The following is a 26547-nucleotide window of genomic DNA, read 5'->3' on the forward strand; positions in this document are numbered from 1 at the left end:
ACCCTCGCTTCCGAGTGGCGGGGAGGGGGTCTCCACGTGAGGAGTGTTAGGGAGAATTCTCATTCTATGGCTAATTTCCCTTACCTATAGAGTCCCCCAGCTGGATTTGAAGGGTTTGTTTCTTTTCACCTGCTAAGAGTGAGACTCTTTTTCCCACTCTTAGGCATTTTTGCTATGTGTGTTCTAGGCTATTTTTGTGTTTAATGCCCATGGGATCTTTCTCAACCCCATAGGAACCATCTTTATTCACATGTGTTACACAGCACCCTCAGTGCAGTGACACAGGGGTTTCGTAGCGACCCCCAAACATAGACTCCATACCCTGGGACTGACTACTGTCTCCCATGGCAGGTAAAGTCCCCATTGACTTTACTAGTCAAATCCTATGAACTAAACAGTACAACCCATCTTACTATGGAGGTACTGGAAGGGGTTAATAGTTTTTCCCCTATGTTCATTTTCGAGAGGGTACCGTACAGTCCCTCTCTCAAAAGTTTCTGGCTGGTGGCAGTGGTTACTACCATAAATATTCGACCGCAAATATTTCCCTATGGGATTTTCCCATTGTTCGAGGCTACTACTTTTTCTGACAGCCACTAACATACCGCCGGTGCATTTGAATATTAACTTTACTCCGGTAGGTTTTATTTGCCAGAACTTTAATATAACTTCTTTCTCGTGTCTTTCTCTAAACTCCTAACCCCGGTTGGGGATCCTTTGTTCGTCCTTTTGGCGGGCTTCTACCGAGAAGCCCTCCTTTCGGCGCCCCTGAGTCTGGGGTGGGTCAATTGTGTGGGAGGGGGAGTAGGACCCCTGGACAGGGTTGCCTCCGCAACCCATATCGCATTCTATCCTGATAGGCTAGAGGGTCTCCTCCCAAGATGACCACTCCACTGTGTGAGTGACAGCTAGGCTGTATGAATGGGGATCTTTTTGCATAAAAGCAAGGTCCTGAGGACTGGAAGAGCAAGGCATTGCCACTGGAACTAAGAAGCCGAAGAGGAGAGAAGCCAAAGACATCTGCAACTACTGAACCACCGGTGAAGCCCTGCTGCAGCGCCTCACCACTTTTCTCCACACGAGAGAAGATCTTCACCTGCAAGAGCCTTCTTCCCTTGAGCTGGTGGGGCCAACCAGTTTGCCAATCGCATTCCCGGACCTGCCTTGGTCGAATCTCCCGTACCCTGTACTCGGGAGGCCGGATAGCCAAGCACCAGTCCACCCGGACCGCTATTTAAAGGAGCGTAACTTTTATTCATCAGGCAGCACCGCGGCTGGTTTCATCCCTGGGTAGTGCAGTAACTCGAACCTTCCTCCACGATGAGAGCCTCTCTTCCTCTGCTGGATCACCCGAACTGCAAGAACTACCAGGAACAACCGCCACCGCAGGAGCCACTTCTCCATTTTAAGGTACATTGTTCCGCCAGGCCGCCCTCTCGTCGCGGTAGCACTAAAGGTGTTTTAAATCCTTTACCTACCTGTTGGGTTGGCCGCCCCCTCTCTTAACATTGTCTTTTCAACTTCTGCAACCACCTTTTCAAATTTGTTAACCAAAGACTTGACTGCAGCTACAAGAACGTTTTGCTCCTGGGCCCTTCCCCTGTACCACTGACTCTGGCACAGGCCTACTGACTGGTCACATTTGTTAGATCTGCTTTCTTTAGATTGATTCTCACTGAGAACTGTGTTGATGCACCTATCTACCCTTTCCTTCCCATTCTTAAACATTGTGAAATGCCTTTTTGCTCAGTTTTCATTTTAGGTATTGCATATACTGATGCACTGTCTTGCTGAACTGGTTCACAAACTGATGGGGAAGTGTTGGTAGGGTGTATAAGAAACTATTTCTAGATAACTTGTGCCCCCCCCCCCCTTGTGAGTAATTGTTGGAGGATCCCTTGTGTGTAGTTGTCACTGTGCCGTTTTGCTCAGTTTTCACTCTGGTTCACTTGGTCTGCAATTCAACTTGGGAGTGTGTATATTTTTCCTTTGACTTAACTTGCATGATGACTGTGATACGTGCGTTTTATTAGAAGTGTATAAAATAAATATATATATACTTTTTAAATACAAACCTTTCGTTAGTGTTTCCTTGTTCCATAGTCTAGTGGGCCTATTGTGTAAACCCTGAATACTGCTCATCTCCCTCTTGAGATAAGTCTGACTGCTCAGCCACAGCTACCAACTAAATCCTTTTGGTACAGACTGATACCAAAGGGGATTTACTGCTCTCAACTGTAGTCCTAATCTTGTGTAGTGCTCCCTCAGGGAACTGCACTGGATTCTGCCTAACACTGGTGTACAGCGGTGAGGATAAAAGTATTGGATTTACATTTTAGAGTTCTGCTAGTGCTTTGGTTCAAATAACCACAAGGCTAACTATCACAACAAGTTTATTTTAAACAAAATTCAAAATTATGGAAAGTTACAGCCAGGAGACCCTCCTTACTAATACTGCTGATTATTTAAGGGATCTGTGTAGACAGAAAGTTCTTCCTGTCAAAGGCATGAAATTAGAAATGATTGATAGACTGTTAGAGAAACAAAGTCTGGATAGTGGTGCTGTAGTGCCCACTACTCCAGCAAATGTAGCAAACAGTAATGAGGATAATGTTGAAGATGTTATTGTTGACACAGATGAGGAAGAGGAGGATAACAGTCACCCCGTCTGGCCCTCTACCTGCTCAAAGGCCTCAACCTGTGGCTATTGGACCCTTACCAGGTCCCACATTAAGTCCTGAATTTATCTCCCTAGAAAAAAGGAGATTTGAACTTGAATTCAAATGAATTAGTGCCCAAACTGAACAGAGACATCAAGAACTAAGGCTCAAAGAAATGGAGCTCAACCATGAGCTTGAGATGAAGAAATTGTCTTTGGAAAATGCTTCTCTCCCCGAATCTTCTAGATCTTCCAGTCCAAAAAAGCCCCGGATGCCTAAAGAGATTGTGGGTATGTATGAACCTACGTTGGATGTATTAGATTGGCTTGCTATGTTTGAATATAATCATGGGCTCCAGGATATCACAGGGAATCAGTTGATCCCCTGGTTATTCTATAGGCTCCCCCCTGTTGTATCTGATGTGGTAATGGAGTTGGGGGAAGTGGATAGGATGGATTATGAATGTGTAAAGCTAGCTTTGATAGCTAGATTTGGGAAGACTCCTTCTCAGTACCTTAAGAGGTTTAGGGCCCTCAAAAAGCATGATAATACCCCTTGGGCAACTTGGTTGAATGAATGCTTGAAGAACTTAGAGGGATGGATTAAGGGTTATAGAGTTAACACTTAAGAGGGAATGAGAAATCTTGTAATGTTGGAGTCTATTTATGATGCCTGATCTCCTGAGCTCAGGCAGCACTTGGCTGATTCTAAGGAAATTGATCCTGGAAAGTTAGGCAGGGCTGCTGACTTGTGGGTTGCCAGCAGGGCTACTCACAAGGAATCTGGGGCAACTCAGAAGAAGGATGAGGGGAAGCAGCCACCAAAAGAGAACCCAAAGAATTCTAATACCTCCCATACCAAAGAGGGCCAGAAACAATAAAATAACCAGGATAAGCCCCAAGGGAAATCAAATAGGGCTAGTGAGTCCTCTGGTGTTCAACCAGAGAGTGGTCAGCAGAAGCCCCCATTCCAGAGAGCATTTGGAACATGCTATGTCTGTGGGGCAACTGACCATATCAAAGGAGATCCCAGGTGCAAGGGTAAACCTGCAGGGATCAGCACAGCCTCCTTAGCCTTCACTCCTGAGGAGGAAGTACAAATGGCTAGTGCTCACTTTGAACTTTTTGCTGAAGAACCCTTGAGTCTTCAAGCAACTGTATCCTTAGTGTCCATGGGTCTGGTTAGCAAACAGAATAGGGGTGTGTATGACTCCCTTCCAGAAAACTCTAAACTATATTACATGGACAGTGTTCTTGTCAATGGCTAGGATACCCCTGCCAGGAATGACACTGGGGCCAGCAGAACAGTAGTGGATGAAAGCTTTTTCAAGCCTGAGGATGTTGCTAAGGCACCCAAAGGTCCCACTAAATTGTCTGGAGGTCCTGTCCAGATGGTTCCCATTTTACCAGCCCTCATTCAGTGTAATAACATGACAGTGAGGATTCCTGTCAGTGTTAAGACTGAGGTGCCTGGGAGAGTCCTGTTGGGGAATGATCTAAAAACTCTAGTAGTATCCAGTACCCCCAGGCCTCCCAGTATGGAGAAGCTGAACCAAACCAAATTGGCTAGAGAGGCCACCTTAAGGGACCACTCTAGACCTGTGGGAACCTCTACAGAGAACCCCACTACAAGCCCTGGTGTTTGTAGGTTGACCTTTAGGCTAGTATGTTAGGGAAATGGGAGCCCCAACCAAGCTCCATCATTGTCCCCCCAGTGTTAAAGTCTCGGACTCCCCATGCTTCTGAGGAAGAGGTGGATAGACCAACTGGACCCCTCTCTAGGCCTAAGAGAACTGGTAATTCTCACGGATGGTGGAAAACCAGAAAAGAAAAGTCTAAGGCCAAAAGCCTTCAGACTGTTGGACCTTCTACGGAAGACTCCAACCCAAATCCTAGTATTAGGAGGGAAGCTCATAAAGTAGGTGAGGTTAGATCTAAGAGGAAGGGGAAGCAGGTACATTGCCTAACCCCAACCCCTCCACCCAAGAGGCCTAAGACCCAACCTACCCCCAACAGAGAGGTGGTGAGGACCCCTGGAGGCCCCTCTAGATCTAAGGGAATCCTTTATAAGGACCCCTTGAAAAAGCCTAACACAGGTTCAGGAGTTGTACCAACTTCTGAGGGACTGGTCAACCAGATCCCCTATAGATTTAAAAAGAAAGATGTTTCTCAAAGGGTTTGTAGGTCATTTAGCTTACAAAGGAAAACCTTTGATTTTACCATTGAGCACAGGTCAGGATGTCACCACCAAAATGATGGTCTCTCTAGGATGTTTATAACCGACTAGAGGTAAGAGACTCATTCAGGAGTGGATTAGATCCTCCTGTCCCTTAGTCTGGGGGGGGGGGGGCGAATGTTAGGGAGAATTCTCATTCTATGGCTAATTTCCCTTACCTATAGAGTCCCCTAGCAGCTTTGCTGGATTTGAAGGTTTTGTTTCTTTTCACCTGCTAAGAGTGAGACTCTTTTTCCCACTCTTAGGCACTTTTGCTATGTGTGTTCTAGGCTATTTTTGTGTTCAATGCCTATGGGATCTTTTCTCTCACCCATAGGAAGCATCTTTATGCACATGTGTTACACAGCACCCTGAGTGCAGTGACACAGGGGTGTCGTAGCGACCCCCAAACATAGACTCCATACCCTGGGACTGACTACTATCTCCCAGGGCAGGTAAAGTCCCCATTGACTTTACTAGTCAAATCCTATGTACTAAACAGTACAACCCATCTTACTATGGAGGTACTGGAAGGGGTTAATAGTTTTTCCCCTATGTTCATTTTCGAGAGGGTACCGTACAGTCCCTCTTTCAAAAGTTTCTGGCTAGTGGCAGTGGTTACTACCATAAATATTCGAACGCAAATATTTCCCTATGGGATTTTCCCATTGTTCGAGGCTACTACTTTTTCTGACAGCCTCTAGCATACCGCTGGTGCATTTTAATATAACCTTTGCTCCGGTAGGTTTTATTTTCCAGAACTTTAATATAACTTCTTTCTCGTGTCTTTCTCTAAACTCCTAACCCAGGTTGGGGATCCTTTGTTCGTCCTTTTGGCGGGCTTCTACCGAGAAGCCCTCCTTTCGGCGCCACTGAGTCTAGGGTGGGTCCATTGTGTGGGAGGGGGAGTAGGACCCCTGGACAGGGTTGCCTCCGCAACCCATATCGCACTCTATCCTGATAGGCTGGAGGGTTTCCCACCAAGATGACCACTCCACTGTGTGAGTGACAGCTAGGTTGTATGAATGGGGATCTTTTTGCATAAAAGCAGGGTCCTGAGGACTGGAAGAGCAAGTCGTCGCTACTGGAACTAAGAAGCCGAAGAGGAGAGAAGCCAAAGACATCTGCAACTACTGAACCACCGGTGAAACCCTGCTGCAGCGTCTCACCACTTTTCTCCACACGACGAGAGAAGATCTTCACCTGCAAGAGCCTTCTTCCCTTGAGCTGGTGGGGCCAACCAGTTTGCCAATCGCATTCCCGGACCTGCCTTGGCCGAATCTCCCGTACCCTGTACTCGGAGGCCGGATAGCCAGGCACCAGTCCAACCGGACCACGATTTAAAGGAGCGTACCTTTTATTCGTTGGGCAGCACTGCGGCTGGTTTCATCCCTGGGTAGTGCAGTAACTCCAATCTTGCTCCACGACGAGAGCCTCTCTTCCTCTGCTGGATCACCCGAACTGCAGGAACTACCAGGATCAACCGCCACCGCAGGAGCCATTTCTCAATTTTAAGGTACATTGTTCCGCCAGTCCGCCCTTTCTTCGCGGTAGCACTAAAGGTGTTTTAAACCCTTTGCCTACCTGTTGGGTTGGCCGCCCCCCTCTCTTAACATTGTCTTTTCAACTTCTGCAACCACCTTTTCAAATTCGTTAACCTAAGACTTGACTGCAGCTACAATAACATTTTGCTCCTGGGCCTTTGCCCTGTACCACTGACTCTGGCATAGGCCTACTGACTCTGGTCACATTTGTTAGATCTGCTTTCTTTAGATTGATTCTCACTGAGAACTGTGTTGGTGCACCTATTTCTTTTAACTACCCTTTCCTTCCCATTCTTAAACATTGTGAAATGCCATTTTGCTCAGTTTTCATTTTAAATATTGCTTGGTTCGCAAACTGATGGGAAGTGTTGCTAGGCTGTATAAGAAACTATTGCTAGACAACTTGTGTTTTCCCCCCTTGTGGGGAATTGTTAGAGGATCCCTTGTGTGTAGTTGTCACTGTGCCCTTTTGCTCAGTTTTCACTCTGGTTCACTTGGTCTGCAATTCAACTTGGTTGTGTGTATATTTTTCCTTTGACTTAACTTAACTTGCTTGATGACTGTGATACATGTGTTTTATTAGAAGTGTATAAAATTAATATATATCTACTTTTTAAATACAAAGCTTTGGTCAGTGTTTCCTTGTTCCATAGTGTAGTGGGCCTATTGTGTAAACCCTGAATACTGCTCATCTCCCTCTTGAGATAAGTCTGACTGCTCAGCCACAGCTACCAACTAAATCTTTGTGGTACAGACTGATACCAAAGGGGATTTATTGCTCTCACCTGTAGTCCTAATCTTGTGTAGTGCTCCCTAAGGGAACTGCACTGGATTCTGCCTAACAAGGAGCACCGCTCGCTGGGCTCCGGGGTGGCCCGTGGAGTTTGTTGTGGCAGGGCAGAGTCAGGGGTGGCAGGCGCCGAGCCCTCCCCGCTGAGCACCGTCCCGGAGACCGGCCCGCTCCACTCAGTGGTTTGGGCGGGTGCTCAGCGGGAGGGATGACTTTGCGGGAGGGCGCCGGCTCTTGGTACTGCAGCTGGATCGCTGCGATGAGCCTCGGTTGCTGGTCACGCCACGGCTTGCTGGCCCCCACCCCTGGAGCTTCGCAGGTTTTCTGAGTGGTGGTGGGGGGCTCCGTGTGAGGGAGCGCCGCATGTAGGGCACTGGGTTGGCCCGCTGTGTGTGTTGTGGCGGGGAAGCGTCGGGGGTGGCAGGCGCGGAGTCCTCCGAGCCGAGCTCTGTCCCAGAGATCAGCCCACTCTGCTTAATGGGATGGGCGGGCACTCAGGGCCTCAGCGGGAGGGATGTCCCCGCGGGAGGGCGCTGGGTCCCGAAACGGCGGTTGAATCGCTGCGATGAGCCCCGGGTTGCTGGTCGGGCCTTCGCTTGCTGGGCACCCACCCCTGGAGCCTCAAAGTTCTACTGAGGTTGGGGGCGCTTGTCTTCAGGAGGACAGGGGGACAGGAGTCGTGTCTAGGCGGCTGCCATTTTCAGGACGCGGATCGGCAACTGTGCCATGGGTTCCTCCGAACTTCGGGTTCCCCTCGACATTGGAGCTCAGGATTTTGTCGTTTTGCTCCTCAGTACCTCCACATTCAATGCGCTCTCTCCTCGAGTTGTTCGCGCTATCACTGGGGCATAACTCCTGGATGCGTGGCCACAGGCGGGAGCTCTCACAGAGCCAGTCCGTCCGCCATGGCTCCAAGCCACGCCCCCATAATTAGCCATCTTGAAGAATGTATTTGCAGTTTGAGTTTGAACTGATGTACACATTAATTTGGCTAGAGATACTGTCTTCAGAGTTGTAGTCTGGATTTCTCCTGTGTTCAGTACCTGGCTGATATATAAAATTAGTTGAACAAAGAGAATGAGGGGTTATTATTATTATTATTGAGTGCAGACCTAGCTCCGAGAAGCATCGGAGTGCTTTACATAGGTATACAACAATACAGATGCATAACGGAGAACTTTTCAGAGGTAACCACAGAACAGATATACAGCAGGGTAGGATACTTGGGGGCACAGAGGAAGAGTACAGCTGTAACAGGTGGCGGGGAGGAGAGGGATTGTTTCACTTCTCTATTTCAAATTTAGTAATTATAGATTGTATACATATGTATATGGGCCATGTAAACATTATGGCAAAGCTTGCATGATTGTCACTTTGTGTCAACTTATTTGACTATCACCTACTGTGAATCTCTCCAATATTGGCATTAAATTCAATTGTCAACTGGCATATTTCTGTCTTAAATTAGTCCAGGAGAACTTAGAGTTGCTTTGCGTCTTCTCTTATTCCAACATGTTTTGAAATTGTGTGTCTTACACACATCTCCAAGGGCCATCTCACCAGTTGTACTAAACCTGTGTGGTTGATTGCTACATTGTACCACATTATTTGACTATCACCCAATGGATGTTTACTGAGGTATGGCCATTATCATAATAAATCTCTTCATCATTGATGTTATCTTCAGTAGTCAACTGCCATATTAATGTCATCAACATTTACAAGAGATTATGCATTTCATGATCATCTATTATTTCTAAGTTTGAAATACAGAAGTTAAAGAACTCCTAATTCTCTTTGTCCAAATAATTGTATATATTAACAAAGTACTGAACACAGGAGGAATCCAGACTACAACTATGAAGATCTTTATCTCTAGCCAAATTAATTTGTACATCGGTTCAGACACAAATTGCAAATATTTTCTGCATAACATTATTAGAAGTCATAACTAGCAAGACGTTAGTTTCTAAATGTATCCGTTTTAATGTTAACATGACAAAGTACATTTGTCTGCACTCATTGCTGTAAAAACAAACGCAATAACATCACAAAAGATTGCGTCAAACTTAGTGGCATCATGCGTAGTGATGTACCTAATAACACAGTTCTTTTAATATTGCCTAATATTAAATATGTGAATAGTTTCCAATTACTTTGAATGATAATATGAGAAATAAACATGTTTGCGCTCGTAGCAGTAACACCAAACACAATAAAGTAATTCAATATGGCATCAAACGGAGTGACTTCATATGTAGTGACATCCCTATTAATAAAGTTGCGGCCAAGATTAACTTGTGAAACGCCACTGAAAAGAAGGGTAAAGGGAGAACCAGGCTTCCTTTATACAAGTAAGTACAACAAAGTAAACAGGATATTAAGAATAGTTTGTAACACTTTTAATAAATCCCTTAACAAATCTCACTCACTTTTTGACCCAGCATATACCATGACGACACAAATTACTAATATGAAAACTACACTATGCTATCAGGACACCATGACCCAGTATGTAACTGTGAGATAGTACTATGCGTATTGTTTTTAAACATACATTGAAAATCAGGGCAATCACCCTAAATTCCAATTTTATTGTATTCCTACAGTTAGCAGAACACAGAGCATTATTGTTAATCATGAGCATTAAATTAGACCTCCATTAGGTAAGTTAGAAAGGAAACAATATATTTGGACATGATGAACTAAGACCCAGTCACAAAAGTCCAAAGATTGAGGTAAATAACATGTAATGATCAGGACACTCTCAATATTGTATGGATATTCTTTGCAGGAAGGAATACATTATGTAACCTCGAAAATGTGCCGTTTGCTCCGGAGAAAGGCAGAAACCTTTTCTGCTCTTTAAGTAGCTTCATGTGTCATTGAAGCCAGCGGTGTTCAAGAATTTGGCTTTGTTGGCTTATTCTCTGATTTTCCCTGTTGTGTGATCTGCCCATTACATTGTCCATCAGCACATCAAAGTCGCTGGCTAGGACCATCTATCTCGTCAGACTCTTTTATGTTCTCTTGTAAGTTTGATAGCCAGGTCAGGTACAGATCTATTTATGATTGACTTTATTCAATACATGTCCTTTACAATGAAAATGATTTTTTATGCATAATTTGATGTTAACATTGTTTCTGCCTTTAGTCTGCTGGACTCATTCCTTTCTTTCTCAAATTGAGGCAGGATGGGTATAGTAAACATGCTTCATGCTTATTAATCTGAAGAAGCTTACTTGTGAGAAGCTTTATTTTCCCATCTCCTTTGTCATGGAATAAAGGACCCAGAATTACGTGTTAATGTTATGTTAATGGTTCTTATACCACGTACGGTTGCCACCTGCGTGGTCTCTTGTTAAGGGCTATACATCGTATTTCTCTCCTATTGTGATTGTCTTACACCAATGGTTCAGAGCCTCATGACTGGAAAGAGATCAAAGCATGTGAATCTCTCTAAGAATACTAACAATGGAGATCTACAGTTGCAGGTTAAATAACTAATTTTAAAAATGTTTTAAATTGTGGCATATATCTAGCTTCACTCCAGTGCCAGAAATGCACCCAGCAAGACCCTCAAGTAACACCCCTTCTTGTAACAGCGCCTCAAAAGAAATACCATTGGAACTAAGTCGACCCTAAGCTCTTACATTTTATTTTTTACTTGGAGAAATGTGTATTTAGCCGACAGGAATTTGCATTGCGAAGGTTAAAGTTAGATGCTAAATATCAGCAATATTGTTATTAGCACTAATACCATGGTTCCAAATGCCATGACCCATTAAGACTCTTCGTTTAATTGCTCAACCCCAGAAAGTTTTAAAAGCCATTTTAAAGGGTTTCCATGCTGGCAATGTCATTTCGGGTGACTTGTCACATGAAGTAAATCCAGGTACGGACCTCACAACATCACAGGAAGGATCATTGCAGTGCACAAGCCACACTAGAGAATTTTTATAACTTTCCTTGACTGGACCAAAATTAAAAGCCTTGGTAATGTCAGACGAGTAAAAACGTATTTTAAAATGAAAAAATGGCCCGCTTTTTCTTTCAAACGTGCACCCAGTTTGAACATTGCACTGCTGCATTTTGAAACATGCTGAAAATAGCACATCAGGCTACGGTTCAGTGGCGAAGCAGGGATGAGGGGGCGGTATCGTGCAGAGGAAGCGCTTGCCCGCCCTCCCCCCGCCCCATCCTAGTGCCCGGTGTGCCCCCCTCCTTGGCTCCCGCTGGGCTGTGCCATTAATTTCATTGCATTCACGGCCGCACGCACATAGTCGTGTACTGTGCTGCGGTGAGCCCACACACTGCTGGTGCTGTGGCCCTTAGTTCGGCCCCTTTCCTTCCACCCTTGCTTTCTTTGCCTGCATCCAGGCTAGCGTTTGGTGTTAGGTGCTGGCGGTAGCCTCGGTGCTAAATGAAAATTGCTCTATGATGCGCTACGCTACCACTCTTGCTACAGTTTCGATTTCATCTGACCAGACTATCCCAAGCCAAGACACACAAGTACAACCAGACACCACTAGCGCATTTGCTATATTGTAGCAAAACTGCACTACCCAGCCCAGAAACAAGCAGCCAGCCTGGGACGAGTCCAGTGTTATGGTGCGTGCACACGCCACACACTAATTTCAGCCTGATCCAAGTCACTCACTGGAACGTGCACGCCGGCCTGCCTCTGCGGTCCCCTGCATTGGAATCGGACTACTGGGAGTCAAGTGACTGGTTAGTTACCTCGTCGTGACTTGTGAGGTGAGAGCAGGTGAGCCGTGAGACGAGCGTGCCTGCGTGTTAAATTATTTTGAAACAAGTACTTCCAACTGAGTTTTGGGAGTCCCACTGACTGCACTGGAGTATCGCTGCTGCAGCTTCAGAAGGTGCCCTAACAGCATGCAGGGTGTAGGTGAACTAGTGGAATCACAGCAAAATCCTAAAGTCGATGATTTCTGAAGTGCTAGTGGAGGAAGAGTCCAGTGCGGCTATTACTTGTTGGAAACCACTTTATCATTGTCCCTTCACATACAAACCCTAAATCCAGGGAGCTATGCGCTAAAGTAGTCTTTCAGCGTTGGCAATGTAATATCAGTCGCAGGCCTACAGTTTATCAATTCACAACACGTAAAAAGTTGTCAAAAGCTGACCCTTTGTGCCGATAATACAGCCTTTGTTTGCCAGGGGGTAATTGTCGAGGGAGTTACCTCGCTATGTAGCTGAGCTGGCACTGCCTCTTTCTGACCGATTACCCGGATCATTTGGAATTAGTGGAGGTTGGGGCTGAGGTAAACAGAGAATAATGCCCACCCCCTCTCCCAAATTAGTGTTTTCACAGCAGCAGGGGTGTGCACGTGTGTGTCGGCAATAATTGTCCCACAAATACTGCATTCTCTAAAGTCGGATTTCACAGGTTTGCAAAACAGGTGCACCTGCCACTGTTAAGGATATGGGAAACACTCACAGTTAATTTCATCCTGGCAGAAATTCTGTCTGCTTTTCCTGTTATTCTTATCTACCCACCCTTCTCAACTTCCTGACTTCGCCCGATCTCTGTTTATCCCACCTTCCCTGCTCCATGCATTCTCTCTTCCTGTATTCATTCTCCCTCCCGCTGAACACGCTCCGTTCTTTGTTTTACTCTTTCTTGCGCTCTCTCTCTGCCTCAGCTCTTCCTAGATTCTATCTTTCACTCTACGTTTGGTTTCCTCTCTGCCTCCTGCTCTCTCTCGTTCCCTCGAACTTGCAAGTTCCTCTGCTTCTTCCCTACACCTGAATTTCTCCCTCCATGTCCTCTTATCTACTTGCCTTCCTCCCCCCTCTCTACTTCTTCTCCTCACCTCCTTTCTCTGCTGTTCCTCTTTCAGCTCTCCGCCTTGTGCATTTCTTTCGTGCGTCTATCTCTTTCTCACAATCTTTCTGCCTCTCCCTCCTTTTCTATTGTGAACATCTCTCCATTACCTTGTCTATCTCACCCATTGATTCTAGATTTTGTCCACAGTTGTCAGCGTACATCCTCTACTTACTCAATTGCCGGCACTGGCACCCGGACCTTTTTGGGGTGTTTTTAGGGGAAAATGAATTTGCTCCAGAACCTCTGGAGTCAGTGTTGACTGCCTCTTTCCAGTGTGCCACAGCTCCCATCTAGAATATGCTTTTTAAAATATGCTGATTGTCTACATGCAGAGATGGTCTTTACACGTCAAAAAGTAAAACTTCCAGGGAAAGACACATTCCTTAATGTCGTACCGTTTTTAACAGTGAACACAACATTCCGAGATTCCCTATGCCAAGTTACTAAAGCAGGACCAAATGTCATTGTGCCACGTATTGAGCACAGGCAGTTTCATTGGGTCTAGTTAGAAATGAATGTACATGGCTTTACAATAGTGAATAAATAAGACCAAAAAAACAGAGTGGCAAAAGGAGAGCAATACGGAGGGGAGCAAGAGTATTATTTACACACAAGAATGTGGCCAACAAAGACCTGGTTTCGCTTAGCAGGGATTTCCAGGTGGTGTGTTTTTGGAAATGGCAGCACGCAAAGCAATTAATAGTTTGCAGACAGTGAAGGAGAAAAATAATGCTAAAACATACACATTATAGTAATTGTTTTACTTTATAATTGTACACCAAATAAATGCTGCAACATACAGGCACGAAAAAGTATGCCTCCCTATAATCAGTTCCTAGTTATACGCGCAAAAAGTACGGAAATGGTAGTGACCACATCTCCCTGACACCCCCCGCCACCTGGTGCAGTGTCCCTGAGGAGCACTTCGCCCCCCCATGCAACGAAACCTGGTTCCGCCACTTCTACGGTTTACTGTGGTGTCTAAATAGAAGATATCCCTGATGCATTAAAATGGGGGAGCTATTTCAAGATAAAACATATACATTTAACAAAAACATTTCTACAGTAAATCGAATTCAACATTGTTGGTGGCTTCTTTAGTTGTATGTCAAACATAACTACTATTGATGGCTTGCATGTTTGTATATAAAATATATCAGATGAATAGTGTTAATTTTAAAAGTGTGCTGATTACTTTTCAATTTTTTCCAGAGTCGAGTCTCAGCGAAATGGATTGATTTTCATCTATGATATGACCAATTCAAATTATGGAAATTTTGATTATGAACTTTGCGTAAAAATATTAAATCTTTTAAAGGTATGTACCTTTTTAACCTAATAACATAAATACCATTTATTTTTGTGAATTTTCCAGTAGAGTGCTTTTTTTTTACACAGGCAACTATTATCTTTTTTCCCTCAATTTCCCATTATGTCTGGGGACGAGGGTAGATTGTGTGGCACAGGACCAGTGATCGCTCCCTGCTAATAGAAAACCCCACCCCATACCTCTGAGCCAAATCATCCAGGTATTTCCTTTTATAAATAAACAATACAAAACCAGTCTAGGAATTTAGGTCACCCACCAAAAGGCAGACAAAGGGGGGTAGCTTTTCTACAGAAATACACCTTGTATTTTTAGCCAGAAATAATTGTGCAAGCATAACAAAACATTCAGCTCCCATGGGGGGTGGGTGTGTGTGTATATATATATATATATATAACAAAGTTGGACTAACTGGCCACTGAAGCATCAACAGCGCACAATACAACCAAGATAACTCTCCAACAATCTGGGTGTATTTTGTCACAGATGCCCTCAAGAACACAACTCTTGAAGATGGCTCGAGGAATTTTGTTAGTTGCTTTAATTAGGTCTCAGTAAGGGATATCCCATTGGGCTTCCTTCCCCACCCATGTCCCGTCTTCCTTAATTCCCAAGATGGTCACTAGAGATTGGTAACCCCTACTATGTAGCATCTGATTGGCTAGTAGTGAGGGACTAAAGGCAACCACCTTATCACTCTTTCTCTCACTACGGGGTGTTCGTGGTGGATTGTAACCTGGGGTCCCACAATGAGACTGTTATCAGGTAGTGTTGCCTGTCCACCCATAGATCTCGTGTGGCCTTCGTCTCTCACTCTCCCACGTTCCTTGCCCTGATGTTCTTTGCTTCCTTTCCCTTCTTTCTCCCACTCTCCTCTTTCTCTTTCTATTCCTCTCTTTGACCCTGAAATATTCTTCTGTCTACTGCTACTCTCCCTCGTTCTCTGCTACTCTCTACTCGCCTCTTCCCTCCCCATCTTCTTCTCTCCACTCCTCCCCTATTCTACTACTCTCCCCTACATCTCTCTCCTCTCATCACTCTCCTGCCACTACCCTCTACTCCCCTCCCGCTCTACACTACACTCCATCCCTCCTTTTCGGTCACCTTTCTTGCACTCTCTCATTCACCATTCCCAGTCAGCCTCACCCCCTAAACGCCCTCTTAGTCTCTCACTCAGATCTCATCCAGTGTCTCTTAATTCTCCTCCTCACCCTTCCATTGGCCCTTCCACTCAATTGATTTCCTGGGCCAATTGCAGCGTTGCTTTTCCCCCTACAGAGCTGAAAAAGTATACAACACCTGTTAAGCCCTGCCTCCTTTTTTAATGCGGGCCAACAGTGTCTCATAATGGCCCCTGATTCAGAGTCCATTTAGTGTTTGTTTTCAATGCAAGATGGATTTCTTCACGCTGGTCCTCCACAAGCAATGTTCCGTTTGTTGCCAGTTTGCTGTTGCTTCTCTCGCAGGTGGGCTGTCTTAACTGCTTTCTGCTAAGTTTTCTGGATGGCAGACTCCCATAAAAGAAGTACGAGAATACTGGCCAGCATTGTAACAGGTCGGGATGGAGTAATTCTAATGGTACTTGACAATTGCAGCCAGGAACAGGTTGAAGGAACATAAACCGTAGGCCTCCCAACTCCCTCACACTGCCTCTGGGTCAGGGCTTGCTCTGGCAAACAACCTGGTATGCATGCTGCCCCATGTTAAAAATGGTAACCCCTGGCCCCTTTGATAGGGCTCAGTCTGTGACCTTGTTACAGACTTACATCCAACAGTTTCTCCATGCAACCTTTCGGATGATGTTCACAAGTGGCTGGGCATGCTGAAGATCAGTGCAGTGGGTACACCCTCTTCTTCCTCATACACTAGAATGTGCAAGAGACGATCTCCTCTGCAGCGGCAGATAAATTCCAAAACATCCCATTTATTTTGAGGGCAGCTCTCCAGGGGATTGGAAAGACCTTAGCCAAACTGTAGCATATAGTTAGGGCTGGCGGTAACGGTTGGGCTACTAGACCATCAGACCCATTCAGTCAGGCTTGCATAGATCTCTTGACTTGTCCAAGGATATGCTGCCCTCCAGAAAGGCAGAACTAGACAGGAAGTTGTTGGCTTCTCTTCTCTTGATCTGACATCTATTTTGAGCAACAGACCACCTCTTTGGGGGAAGGAGAGCCCAATACCAAAATCAAAGCAACATACCTGAATCTCCAAGGACTTGACTGGCGTAGTGCACATACTTCCTGGCCTCACCAACAGATCATTCAGGCAGGGTTCGGTGCTGATGGCAACTTCATGGGTTTTACAAACCAGCTTGCCAACATGTGACATAGCACTGGTCATCCGGGAAGGAGCAGCCACAATATCCCTATGCCATACTAGCTCTCCTCTGTTAACCCTAATTTTATTTTTTTCGGAATCTGGTTTGCTGTCTACATTTGAAATATGCTGCAGCAGTTGAATTTGAATGGGCGGTAAACACAAGACATGAAGACTAATTTTTGTGTGCTCTAAAGAGGCTATATTTAACGCTGAATCGATCTGTGAACTTCACAGAGTTGTTTCTTACCCAAAATAGGGACACTCCTGTATCCTTGCCAGTCATTCATATTTGTTTTTCATTATGTGCGTTCATACAGAAATGTAAATTCTCAAACAAGGTACAAAACTGAAACAGTACCCCACCAAGGTCCATCTTCTGCTGATCTTAAATGTTGTTTACTGCCATTATTGTGCATAGAATGGCACCATCAGATCCAAGCCCCTACCCTGTAACACACACTTCATTAGAAAAAAGAAATTGGTGAATCCATGGAAAGGGTGTGGGAGTGCAGAAAACACTAACCTAATAACTTTACTCAAGTTAAACTCATGGTCTCTTCACTAATCCTCATATTCCAGAGAATGTCAGGTTATTAAACAGTTTGGTTTCCAACCACCCAGTGGTGTTCTGTGCTGTAAATTGTCATTCTTGCCCCATGTTAAGCCGTATTCCCATCCTCATTGGATACATGTTCTTGAAACTATATGGCTGCCTCAGTGTCAGAAACGTCAAATTGTTTTCCCAGATACCTTGTCTTCAGCTTTTCCTGTTCAGAAACACATGCAGCCATCCCTGGAGCCAGCATGTTCTGCCTAACCTCCGGTTACCACTGTGCTACCTCCTGCTTGATCCAAATTCCTGGGCGGTTGCAGTGATACTCAAAATGTTCCCAGACATTCCATGCTTATTTAAAAAGATTATATCGTATCTCACAGATTTGTTTTTTCCTCCATCTTTGGAACGCCTTTAAGACTCTTACGTTGCTTGGTATCTGGATATTCACCTTTTTCTAATGGATACATTCCTGCCACAGATTTCTTTTCTAGGAAATCAGATAGTCCGGGTAGGAATGTTTTTCAGTTAGCGATTAGGCAGCGCTGTTAAGATCTAAATGTGGCTCCATAACCACACCTTGCGGCCCTTTTGCTCTGGAACGTCCGCACCAACTTCCTTATTTCTTTTTCTGCAGTCACACGGGAATGCTGTTTTTCGAAACAACCACTGTTTTGTTGTTTTTTTCTCTTGCGAATGTCACCACAGAAGTTGGGCTTTAAACCCTATTTTAACTGTGGTTGAATGTGTCTATCGGATCTGCACCTCTGGTCTATTGTCTCAATAGTCTCCACATCACATATAAATGTTGCCCGGCCATTCAATACACTCAAAGGTCGGGGAGTGTGGTGTCTGTGTCTTTAACGGGCCCACAGCAGATTTACGCCTTTGCGCCGCGTGTGGGGAATAAACTGGTCACGTCACAGAATAAATGGGGTATGTCGCGTGAGCACTTGTGGAGCCCAGACAAGTAACAGCGTGTTGTGTGTGCACTGTTGGCTGGGGGGGGATTGTGGCACGGCACAGGGCCTGAAGTGAACATCAGGCCACAACACAACATTCTCGCGAGGAGGTTGCATCCTGTTCCGCGGTATCGAAGCGGCGGTGAGTTTAGGGTAGAACGTTCGGAACGTTGTTGAACAAGCTCTTCTCATGCCGCGGGATTGCCGCATGTAATGCGATCGGCCACCATTTTGTTCCATGTGGTGAGGGAAGTTGCGGCTCTTTTTTGAAGTGCTTGAGTGCCTCCCATGCACAATGTTTGGAATCCCCACTGTGGTGGGGGAGGACTAGTGACTAATGAAAGTAGGAGGTGAGGGGCAAGGGGACAAACAAAAAGGACAAGACACTGTAAGAGACACAGTGCAAAAGAAGAAAGAGGACAGTTGCCAGTTAGGAGTTGAGAGAGGTGTCTCTATGGTCCACCTGGTGTACGGAATACATCACCGGAAAGTCACGCTGGTCTGGCCACAGGCTAATGGCGAAGCAGAATGATTTATGAGGACTTCAAATAAGGTCTTTAGGATTGTCCAGGGACAGGATCAGAGGCTGCGTAGGGTGTTGTACCAGTTCCTTCGGGAGTACCGGTCAACCCCTAACGGCTCGACTGGAGTTGCCGAAGCAATGTTCCAAAGGTACCCGAGAGGCCTTCTGCCGGATGCTGTGCCTAGGCAACCAGCAGTAATTGATGACGACCAGATGGAGTGTGACCGAAGAGATCGGACGGAAGGAGAGAATGTGAGAAGGTTCCTCTGACAACATCAGCTGGCCTTGGCTGATGAAGTACTGATAAGAAACCGGCACCCACAAGGAAAGATGTCATTGACTTATGAGCCCAATCCCATGGACATTGTCGCAGTGAAGGTGTCGATGATGACGGCGTCCGATGGGAAGGAGTCTGTCATGAGAAATGCTAGTTTCTTCAGAGGCTGGGGGAGGGTGTCCTACCACAGGCAATCCTGAGGAGGGAACTTTGCAGAGGTACCAGATGAAGGTGGAGGATCTGTCTATCCACCGGCTCCCCTCGATCGAGGGGACATAGGTGAGGAGAGTCTGAGCAGGGAGTGGCGCAGAAGTTATCCCGAAAGGCCGGGGAGGAGGAAACCTGCCCGCCTCAATGACTATGTACTGAACTCCTGAGTCGAGCAGCCTGGTCATGTGCAAAACTGTGCCACCTGTTGTGGTGTTAAACCCCGGTGTTATATACATGTTGGGGTGTGGGATGGCAGTTTTCATTACTCTTAGTATTATTGAATGTTACTCCTGTTTACATTGTTATGAAAAAGGAGGAGTGTGGTGTCTGTGTCTTTAACAGACGCACACGGCGGAGTGACGTAACTCTGCTGGTGTGGGGATTAAACAGGGCACGTCACATGAGCACCAGAGCACCTGTGGAGCCCGGACAAGCAACAGCGTGTCATGTGTGCTCTGTTGGCTGGGAGGCTTGCGGCGCAGAGCTGGAAGCGAACATCGGGCCACAACACAACATTCAGATCTAAATGTGGCTCCATAACCGCACCTTGCGGCCCTTTTTCTTCTGGAACGTCTGCGCCAACTTCCTAATTTCTTTTGACCTCCGATATGTCCGGCAAGGAGACTTCTTTAATATAACGGCCTTGCTGGGCCACAGTGCGAGGGGTGACCGACATTGTCTCAGTTAAGTGTGAAGTAGCCAACTGTAATTTAGCTTCTTTCACATATTGATCTGCGCCCCTTGAGTCTTTTAAGATTGTAATTTGGTTCCTTCTCTTGGATTTTGCTTGTTTTCTCACCAGAATTCTGTTTGCGTTATTGCCCTCAGCATAATAAAGTTGTTTTGTTTGCAGCAGAATTCTAGAATTGGATAATCTTCTGGCACGGCCAGATTATATGGAGAAAAAAAAACAGCATTCCCACTGACATTTGGGGCATTGCCCACTATGCGTTGGATCAAATCTTTTTTGTTTGTATGGAGCGATGAATGCTTGACGCAGGATTTTGTATTGATTTAGCTTATTTTTAGTGTTGTATTAGACCTTGCAGGTATATTGACAAATGGCTCGCCATGTGTGGTCCTTTGGAGTAGCCATCAAATTCTGCTCCCATTTAGCTTTGCTCCAGGGCAATTCAGTGGGGGAAAGTTGTTGCGCCGGTGTATATACATTGGAGTTGGCCTGGGATTCATTGGCGTTGTTAATGATAGGAGAATGAGAGAAGTGAGGAGACCAACCCCTGAATGCCATCTGGAAAGGATAACGCGTTTGGTGTCGGAAGCAGCCTCTTTTCGGTTTGCAGTTACGGTGAGGTGCGGCTTGACACTCGTGTTTCAGTTCCTGTTCCTGTCCCTGGGTCCTTTACTCTAACACCCTAGAGCAGGTTGGATGCTTGGAGCAGATCGCAGCGAGAGCCGGCTGTGTGGCTGATTCACGTTTCACCGGCTTAGTATCCCGCGCTGTATCCTGCTGTGAATTGCTTCACAGATTGGGTCAGATTGGACCAGAGCGGATCGGATTGAGCAAGGGCGATAGGTCTGCCGGAGGTCTAACGGAGGTCTGTCTGTCGGTGAAGCCGCTGACTGGGGTGCGGTAAGCCTTAGGTGCCTTGTCCTCATTCTTTGCTGGCACCGCGTTGTAACAAACAGGCGCTAGCACTGGGAAGTATATTTTTTTAGTACTTCCCAGCTGGCAACATTGTGAAATACTGCCAGCACTGGGACTGGGCTACGCGGTGTGCGGTGAGCCACAGGCGTTTTGCATTCTACTTTTATTTTTTTGCTTTTACCTCCTGCCGGCACCGCAGGTAGTGTTGCTACCCACCTTGCGGGGAGCGTTCCTTTGCCTGACCTGATTTGGTCCTGGCAAAGGTTTGCGCTGCCTGCAGTTTCAACCTGCTGTTCGGGACGAGTGGCTGTAGCTTATTTATTATCCCACTATTTGATTAATGGTTATTTGCTATTAAATGCTTAGCATCCAGGGGCAAGCATAAGCATAGTGAGTGGGCGCTAAACAAACTGTAACTGTGGGTGGGGAGACTGTTGGAGCAACTCCTTTGATCCCCACCAACACTTTAGAAGTGGCCTGCCACTTCTAATTACTGTAATATATACTAGCGCCTTTCTGCCCCTGCGTAAAGCACAAGTCTGGCGCAGCGACAAGGACGGAGAGCAGGACTGTTGGGAAACTGCTTGGAGCTACGAGGAGCCCTGGTCGAACCAGTTCACACCGTGTTAGAAGACAGATCCGGTACTCTGTCAAGTAAAAGTGTGGAGTGTAAGTATTGACAGTTGAAGAACACCGGGGGACTGTCGACAGAAGTTATAAGGCACCCCTCTTAAGTAATAGCACATATCAAATATTGAAACAAGATTGGGGTCACATGGTAGTGATTTGGACTATTAAAAATAAAGAAATAAAGCAAGCCAAAAGTGAGTCCAGAAGCAGCCAGCATGTGCGAGCTTATTGATTTTAGCTGGTGGATTATATTGACTGTAAATAGATTTACTACATAAAAATATGAAGCTGCGCAGTAAGGCGCTCTTTGATGACCATAGTTGCCCAGAATGGGACGGGTCATATTTAGAGGAGATAACAACACAAGATGCACATTCTACACCATGCAGAGTGAGTGGTCACAGCACTATCAACATCAAATACAACAGCAATAGCTCAGGTACACTCCGAGCAATTAGTGACCAATAATGCAGCACCATACATCGCCCAACTTTGGAAGCACGGCTTGGAGTATACTACCACAACTAAAAAAATGCACAACAAAAATAAACAAACACTTTTGTGAGGGGAAACAAATGAAAAGTATGAATGTTATCCAAAATGAGAACTGATATATACCGAATGATGGAGAGCATGAGCCCCTACCCAACTATGACCACTTACCTCAAACAGCTATGCAAAAAGATACTCTTGCCAAAACCTCTATGAAGGACATGACCCTAGAGGAAAAACTGGATAAAGAGACTCCAACTCAAGTACTTAACAGTGGGAGACAATTGACTGAGGCAACCTTGGAAACAATCCAAGAACCCCAACAAATATCAGAGGAAGGTGTCGCAAAACAAGCAAGCATGGCTACTCTCTCAGCACTACATTTTGTTCTGAACTCCTTGGTAAGTTTTTGAACAACTAAAACTGAAGTTCAACTGCAAGGTGGAACCTTGTTAGAGCTGACTCAAGAAATAGCCTGTATAGAACCTTCAATAGTGGGACTAACAACGACAATTAACACGGTCCTTACACCCTCCCTGAATGAAATGAGGGTGGAATTAAGAAAACAAGACTTGGATCTTTCAGCAGTACAAATGTCTCTTAAATATAATAAAGAAGAAGAAGATAGACAAAAGGTCTGTTATGATAAATGTTATCCTTACTTAAAATCCAGAATACAGGAAGAGGTGGAGGCACAGAAACCCACCTAGGAGAAGAGGCTGACATCCATTGCTTTGATGACACACTGCTTTCTGAATCTGTTTTGGAAGAATGTAGAAGACGGGCACATGTGGTAGAAGAATTAGAGGACAGACCAACTGATCCACAAACTAATGAACACAATTATCTTTAAAAAAAACTAATTGTGTCTTCGCCAGAATGGACAGAGGCTGGAAATCATCTGTCAAAGGGTAGGAGAAAGGCAAGGAAAAAAGAAGCCAGAAGGAAATGTACAACTTCTTTCCCAATTATTCTTAGAAAAAAAAAACCCTAACAGATAAACAAAAGGAGAAAACCTTGAACAACGAGCAACTGAAAAACAAAGAGGATGTCATAACAACTCAGGAAGAGTCGCAAAAGAAAGAACTGAGGATCTCCAAAGACAAGAAAGCCAAAGGAGCTGTAAACAGGACTAGAAAAAGTACTGTAGCACAAAGAGAAGGGAGAAAAGTTGGGAATAATGTAGCAGATACAATGCAGAACCAGGCAGCTTTGAATCAAAAGAAAGAAAAGAGTGTTAGCGTGGGACTGCAAACTGATACCGTCCAGGTTCAACTAGGAAATGCACAGAATGAGGGATTGGAGCTCAATGATCTATCAAGCTTGTAGAAATGAAATCAGGGAAGTCTACCACAAAGATTTGCCCCTCTATAAAAGGATCGCTGTGGGCTCCAATATTCCTAAAGAAGGAAGCTAAGTCTACATTGAAAAAAAACATTGCTCCGGCAGTGGATCCCACTAGGAAAATTGCTCCAATCTTCTTGCAACGTCCCCGGCAAGCAGATATAATTCTGCCTCTGCAGATGGTTAGCAAAAATGGTCAAGGCAAAACAAAGGTATTGGGAGATGAACCTGAGGAACCAGCACAGGAGAATTCACAAGATCCTTGTCAGGGGGAAATCCCTCAGCATCAGGCTCAGATAACGGCAGGTATCATTGACGATCAAGAATATGCAATCCCAAGATTATGGCTCAAGGCAACAAATAAAATCCCGCAATATACATCACTTTGCAGAAGAGCAATTCTGGGCTACATTAATAAAATCCCTAATCTTTCTCTTTGGGACAGGACACATGCAATACGTAAAGTTTCCAAATATAAACAACCCAACATTGGTAGAGGTGGGATTTACATCAATGAAGGCATGGAAGGCAATAAAAGCTAACAGAAAAGAGCTAGAAAAAATTCATTTGTTATTCCCAGAGAATACGTTGGAGGAAGAGGACAATGAAAAAGAAAAGGGGATTGGCAACACCAACAATGCAAATACAAGACCATTGAGAGCCTTGAAACAATATACCTCCACTGGCCTTAATGAGAATAGTGGAGACTCGAAAGGCTGCACGTTGGCTGCACTTCCTGAGTTCCTCACTCAGGTACTCCGGAAGTTAGGCATGGGGGCTCAGAGCCTTTAGGTAAGATGAAATAAAAGTTACGAGCTGGAATACCCGCGGCCCAAACACATTCACAACAAATAAAATGAAAAACACTCTTTCATAATACCGAAATAATACTGCTTCAAGAGACCTGGCACACACATCCACTACAAATAGAAGGATTTACAGTTTTCACAGTGCCAGCAATACAGAAAGCATTGGGTCGACCATCAGGTGGACTGTTGATTGGGGTCAACAACTCACTAAGTAGGGATGTTACACTACTATATAATGAAAAAGACGGTATCCTTGCATGTAAAGTTGGGATAGATACATCAGGGGGTCAGGTACAACTTATAATAGTGAATGTGTATTGGAACCCGGCACGACTGCATCTTCAAAGCTTCCAGCCCTTCTTGTCTGCAGTAATGGAAAAGATATTATTTTATAGTGACACAAATGTGATCCTAGGAGGCGATCTAAATGCCCAATGTACATCAACACAAAGTAATGAAAATAACACAAAATGGGCTAGAAAAACAAAGGTAGGATCCCACTGGGTAGATTATCTTGACTCGTGGGGTCTTTGCATGTTAAATGGTTCGGTTTTAGGCGACAGGCCAGCAAAACCAACCTGGTCACGTGGTAAAGTCTTTTCCATATTGGATTATTTCTTTGTTTCTGAAGTTATTCAAACGAAAGTTACTTCCATGGAAATTATATGGCGGGAAGGGAGTGATCACACTCGTATATAAATGTACACACCAAACATCAATAAAACTCGATCTGTTACATAGCCCCATAATCTGACTGTAAGAAAAGGGAAAGCAATGATGGGAAAGTACAAAATAGAGGGGGAGAGTAAATGATAAACGTTCATGCTTCCCCGCCACGGAATTAAAGGAAAATTGCAAACCTGAATCTTTTAAGAAAAGTATCTGGGCTATGCATCCACCAAGTGGACCTCAGACAATAACCCATCATCAGCATACATTTGACGAAGGAACTTGGGAGCTTAAAAAAGGTCTAAGAAGAGAAAGTAGACGATTGAGAAAGTTAATAACAAATCGAACAACACTGCACAGAGAGTTACAGAAACTTGCAAGAGCATATAAACAATGGTCACGAGCAAGACATTTTCTGCGGCATCAACAAGATAACGAACAGTTGCTCCAAGTTCTTTGCGAAGTTAACACACGCAATTTTTGGTCCATCATAAACAACTGGGGTAAAAATCCAAACAGTAACAGCAATCAATGCAATTTAGTTCGGAAAAGAACTGGGTGGACTATCTCACAGACAACTTTAAAAATACATCAGAGATTAAAGGAGGGAAGAAGGAAGAAACACAATGGGAGCTTAAATTTGATATTAAGCTAATAGAAGATCTAATCCAAAATGCTTCATCCTCAAAGGCAGCGGCCCCAAATGGTCTAACCTACCAGGTTTTAAAAAACGTCAAAACTTGGGCGAACCTCTTTTTCAATCTATATAATGAAATATCAGAGAATCAAATGTTCCCCTCTTCCTGGAAACAAGCTGTAATTATACCATTCTATAAGGGGGGAGATCGTTCTCTACCAGAGAACTATAGGCCAATCGCCCTCCTCGACATCGAAAGCAAAATATTCAGGAGAATGATTATGATAGAGCTTGAGAATTGGGCATAACACTCTTAAGACACACTCTAAATTTCAAACTGGGTTCAGAAAGGGCATGACCACCACACTAAATGGGTTAACACTGTCCCTGCTGACAGAACACTCAAGAGTTTGGAGAAGGCCCTATATATGGAGCATGGATAGATTTCTCCAGGGCGTTTGACTTGGTCAATCGAGAACGCTTGTGGGAGAAGATGAGAAAATGTGGAGCACCGAGGGGTTACTGTCAATATTAATTGAATTACATAAGGATACCTCGTTGATGGTACGATTAGATGAGGCTGGACATCTAAGTAAGACCATTAATGTTGAACAAGGAGTGAGACAAGGCTGCTTGGGAGCACTGTTTTTTTTCAATCAGCATCTGTCAGATCTAGGGCTTTTTTTGCAATCATGGGCAATGGCGAGCCCTAAACTGCATGCAACCAAGGTTTTTTGGCTCACCTATGCGGACGATATAGTCCTGATCGACAAAACAGTGGTAGGGCTACAACACTTATTAAATGGCCTAAGCAAGTATACCAAGGTCTCCTAGTAAACCCAAAGAAATCAAAAATCTTGGTATTGAAGCACCCAAAAAAGCGTGTAAACTACACAAGCTGGTTCTTCGAAGGCAAAGTGATCCCGAGAACAGAAGAGTTAGTGTACCTCGGGTACGTGATACATGCTTCTCCATCAACTAATAAAATTGAATAAGGATAAAAGTGGAGAAAGCAGTACCACAGATGAAAAAAATTCTACGGGAACTTTGTACATTTTCAATTTTACCGTTGATAAAGTTTTACATCGCAAAAATTACCCCTGTGATACTGTATGGCGTGGAGGCAA

General features: G+C 44.8%; 1 protein-coding gene across 2 annotated transcripts in view; it reads left to right on the forward strand.

Moving 5' to 3' along the window:
* The window catches only part of LOC138510587 (tyrosine-protein phosphatase non-receptor type 9-like), a 1111802-nt gene that overhangs the window by 437751 nt on the left and 647504 nt on the right, over window positions 1-26547 (forward strand). For both annotated transcript variants that reach the window (XM_069626356.1, XM_069626357.1), the window contains exon 5: window positions 14272-14377. In XM_069626356.1, coding sequence (XP_069482457.1) covers window positions 14272-14377 — 106 coding nt within the window. The remainder of the gene's footprint in view (window positions 1-14271; window positions 14378-26547) is intronic.

The sequence above is a fragment of the Ambystoma mexicanum genome, chromosome 6p, assembly GCF_040938575.1.
Source record: "Ambystoma mexicanum isolate Mex_15411 chromosome 6p, UKY_AmexF1_1, whole genome shotgun sequence".
Lineage (NCBI taxonomy): Eukaryota > Metazoa > Chordata > Amphibia > Caudata > Ambystomatidae > Ambystoma > Ambystoma mexicanum.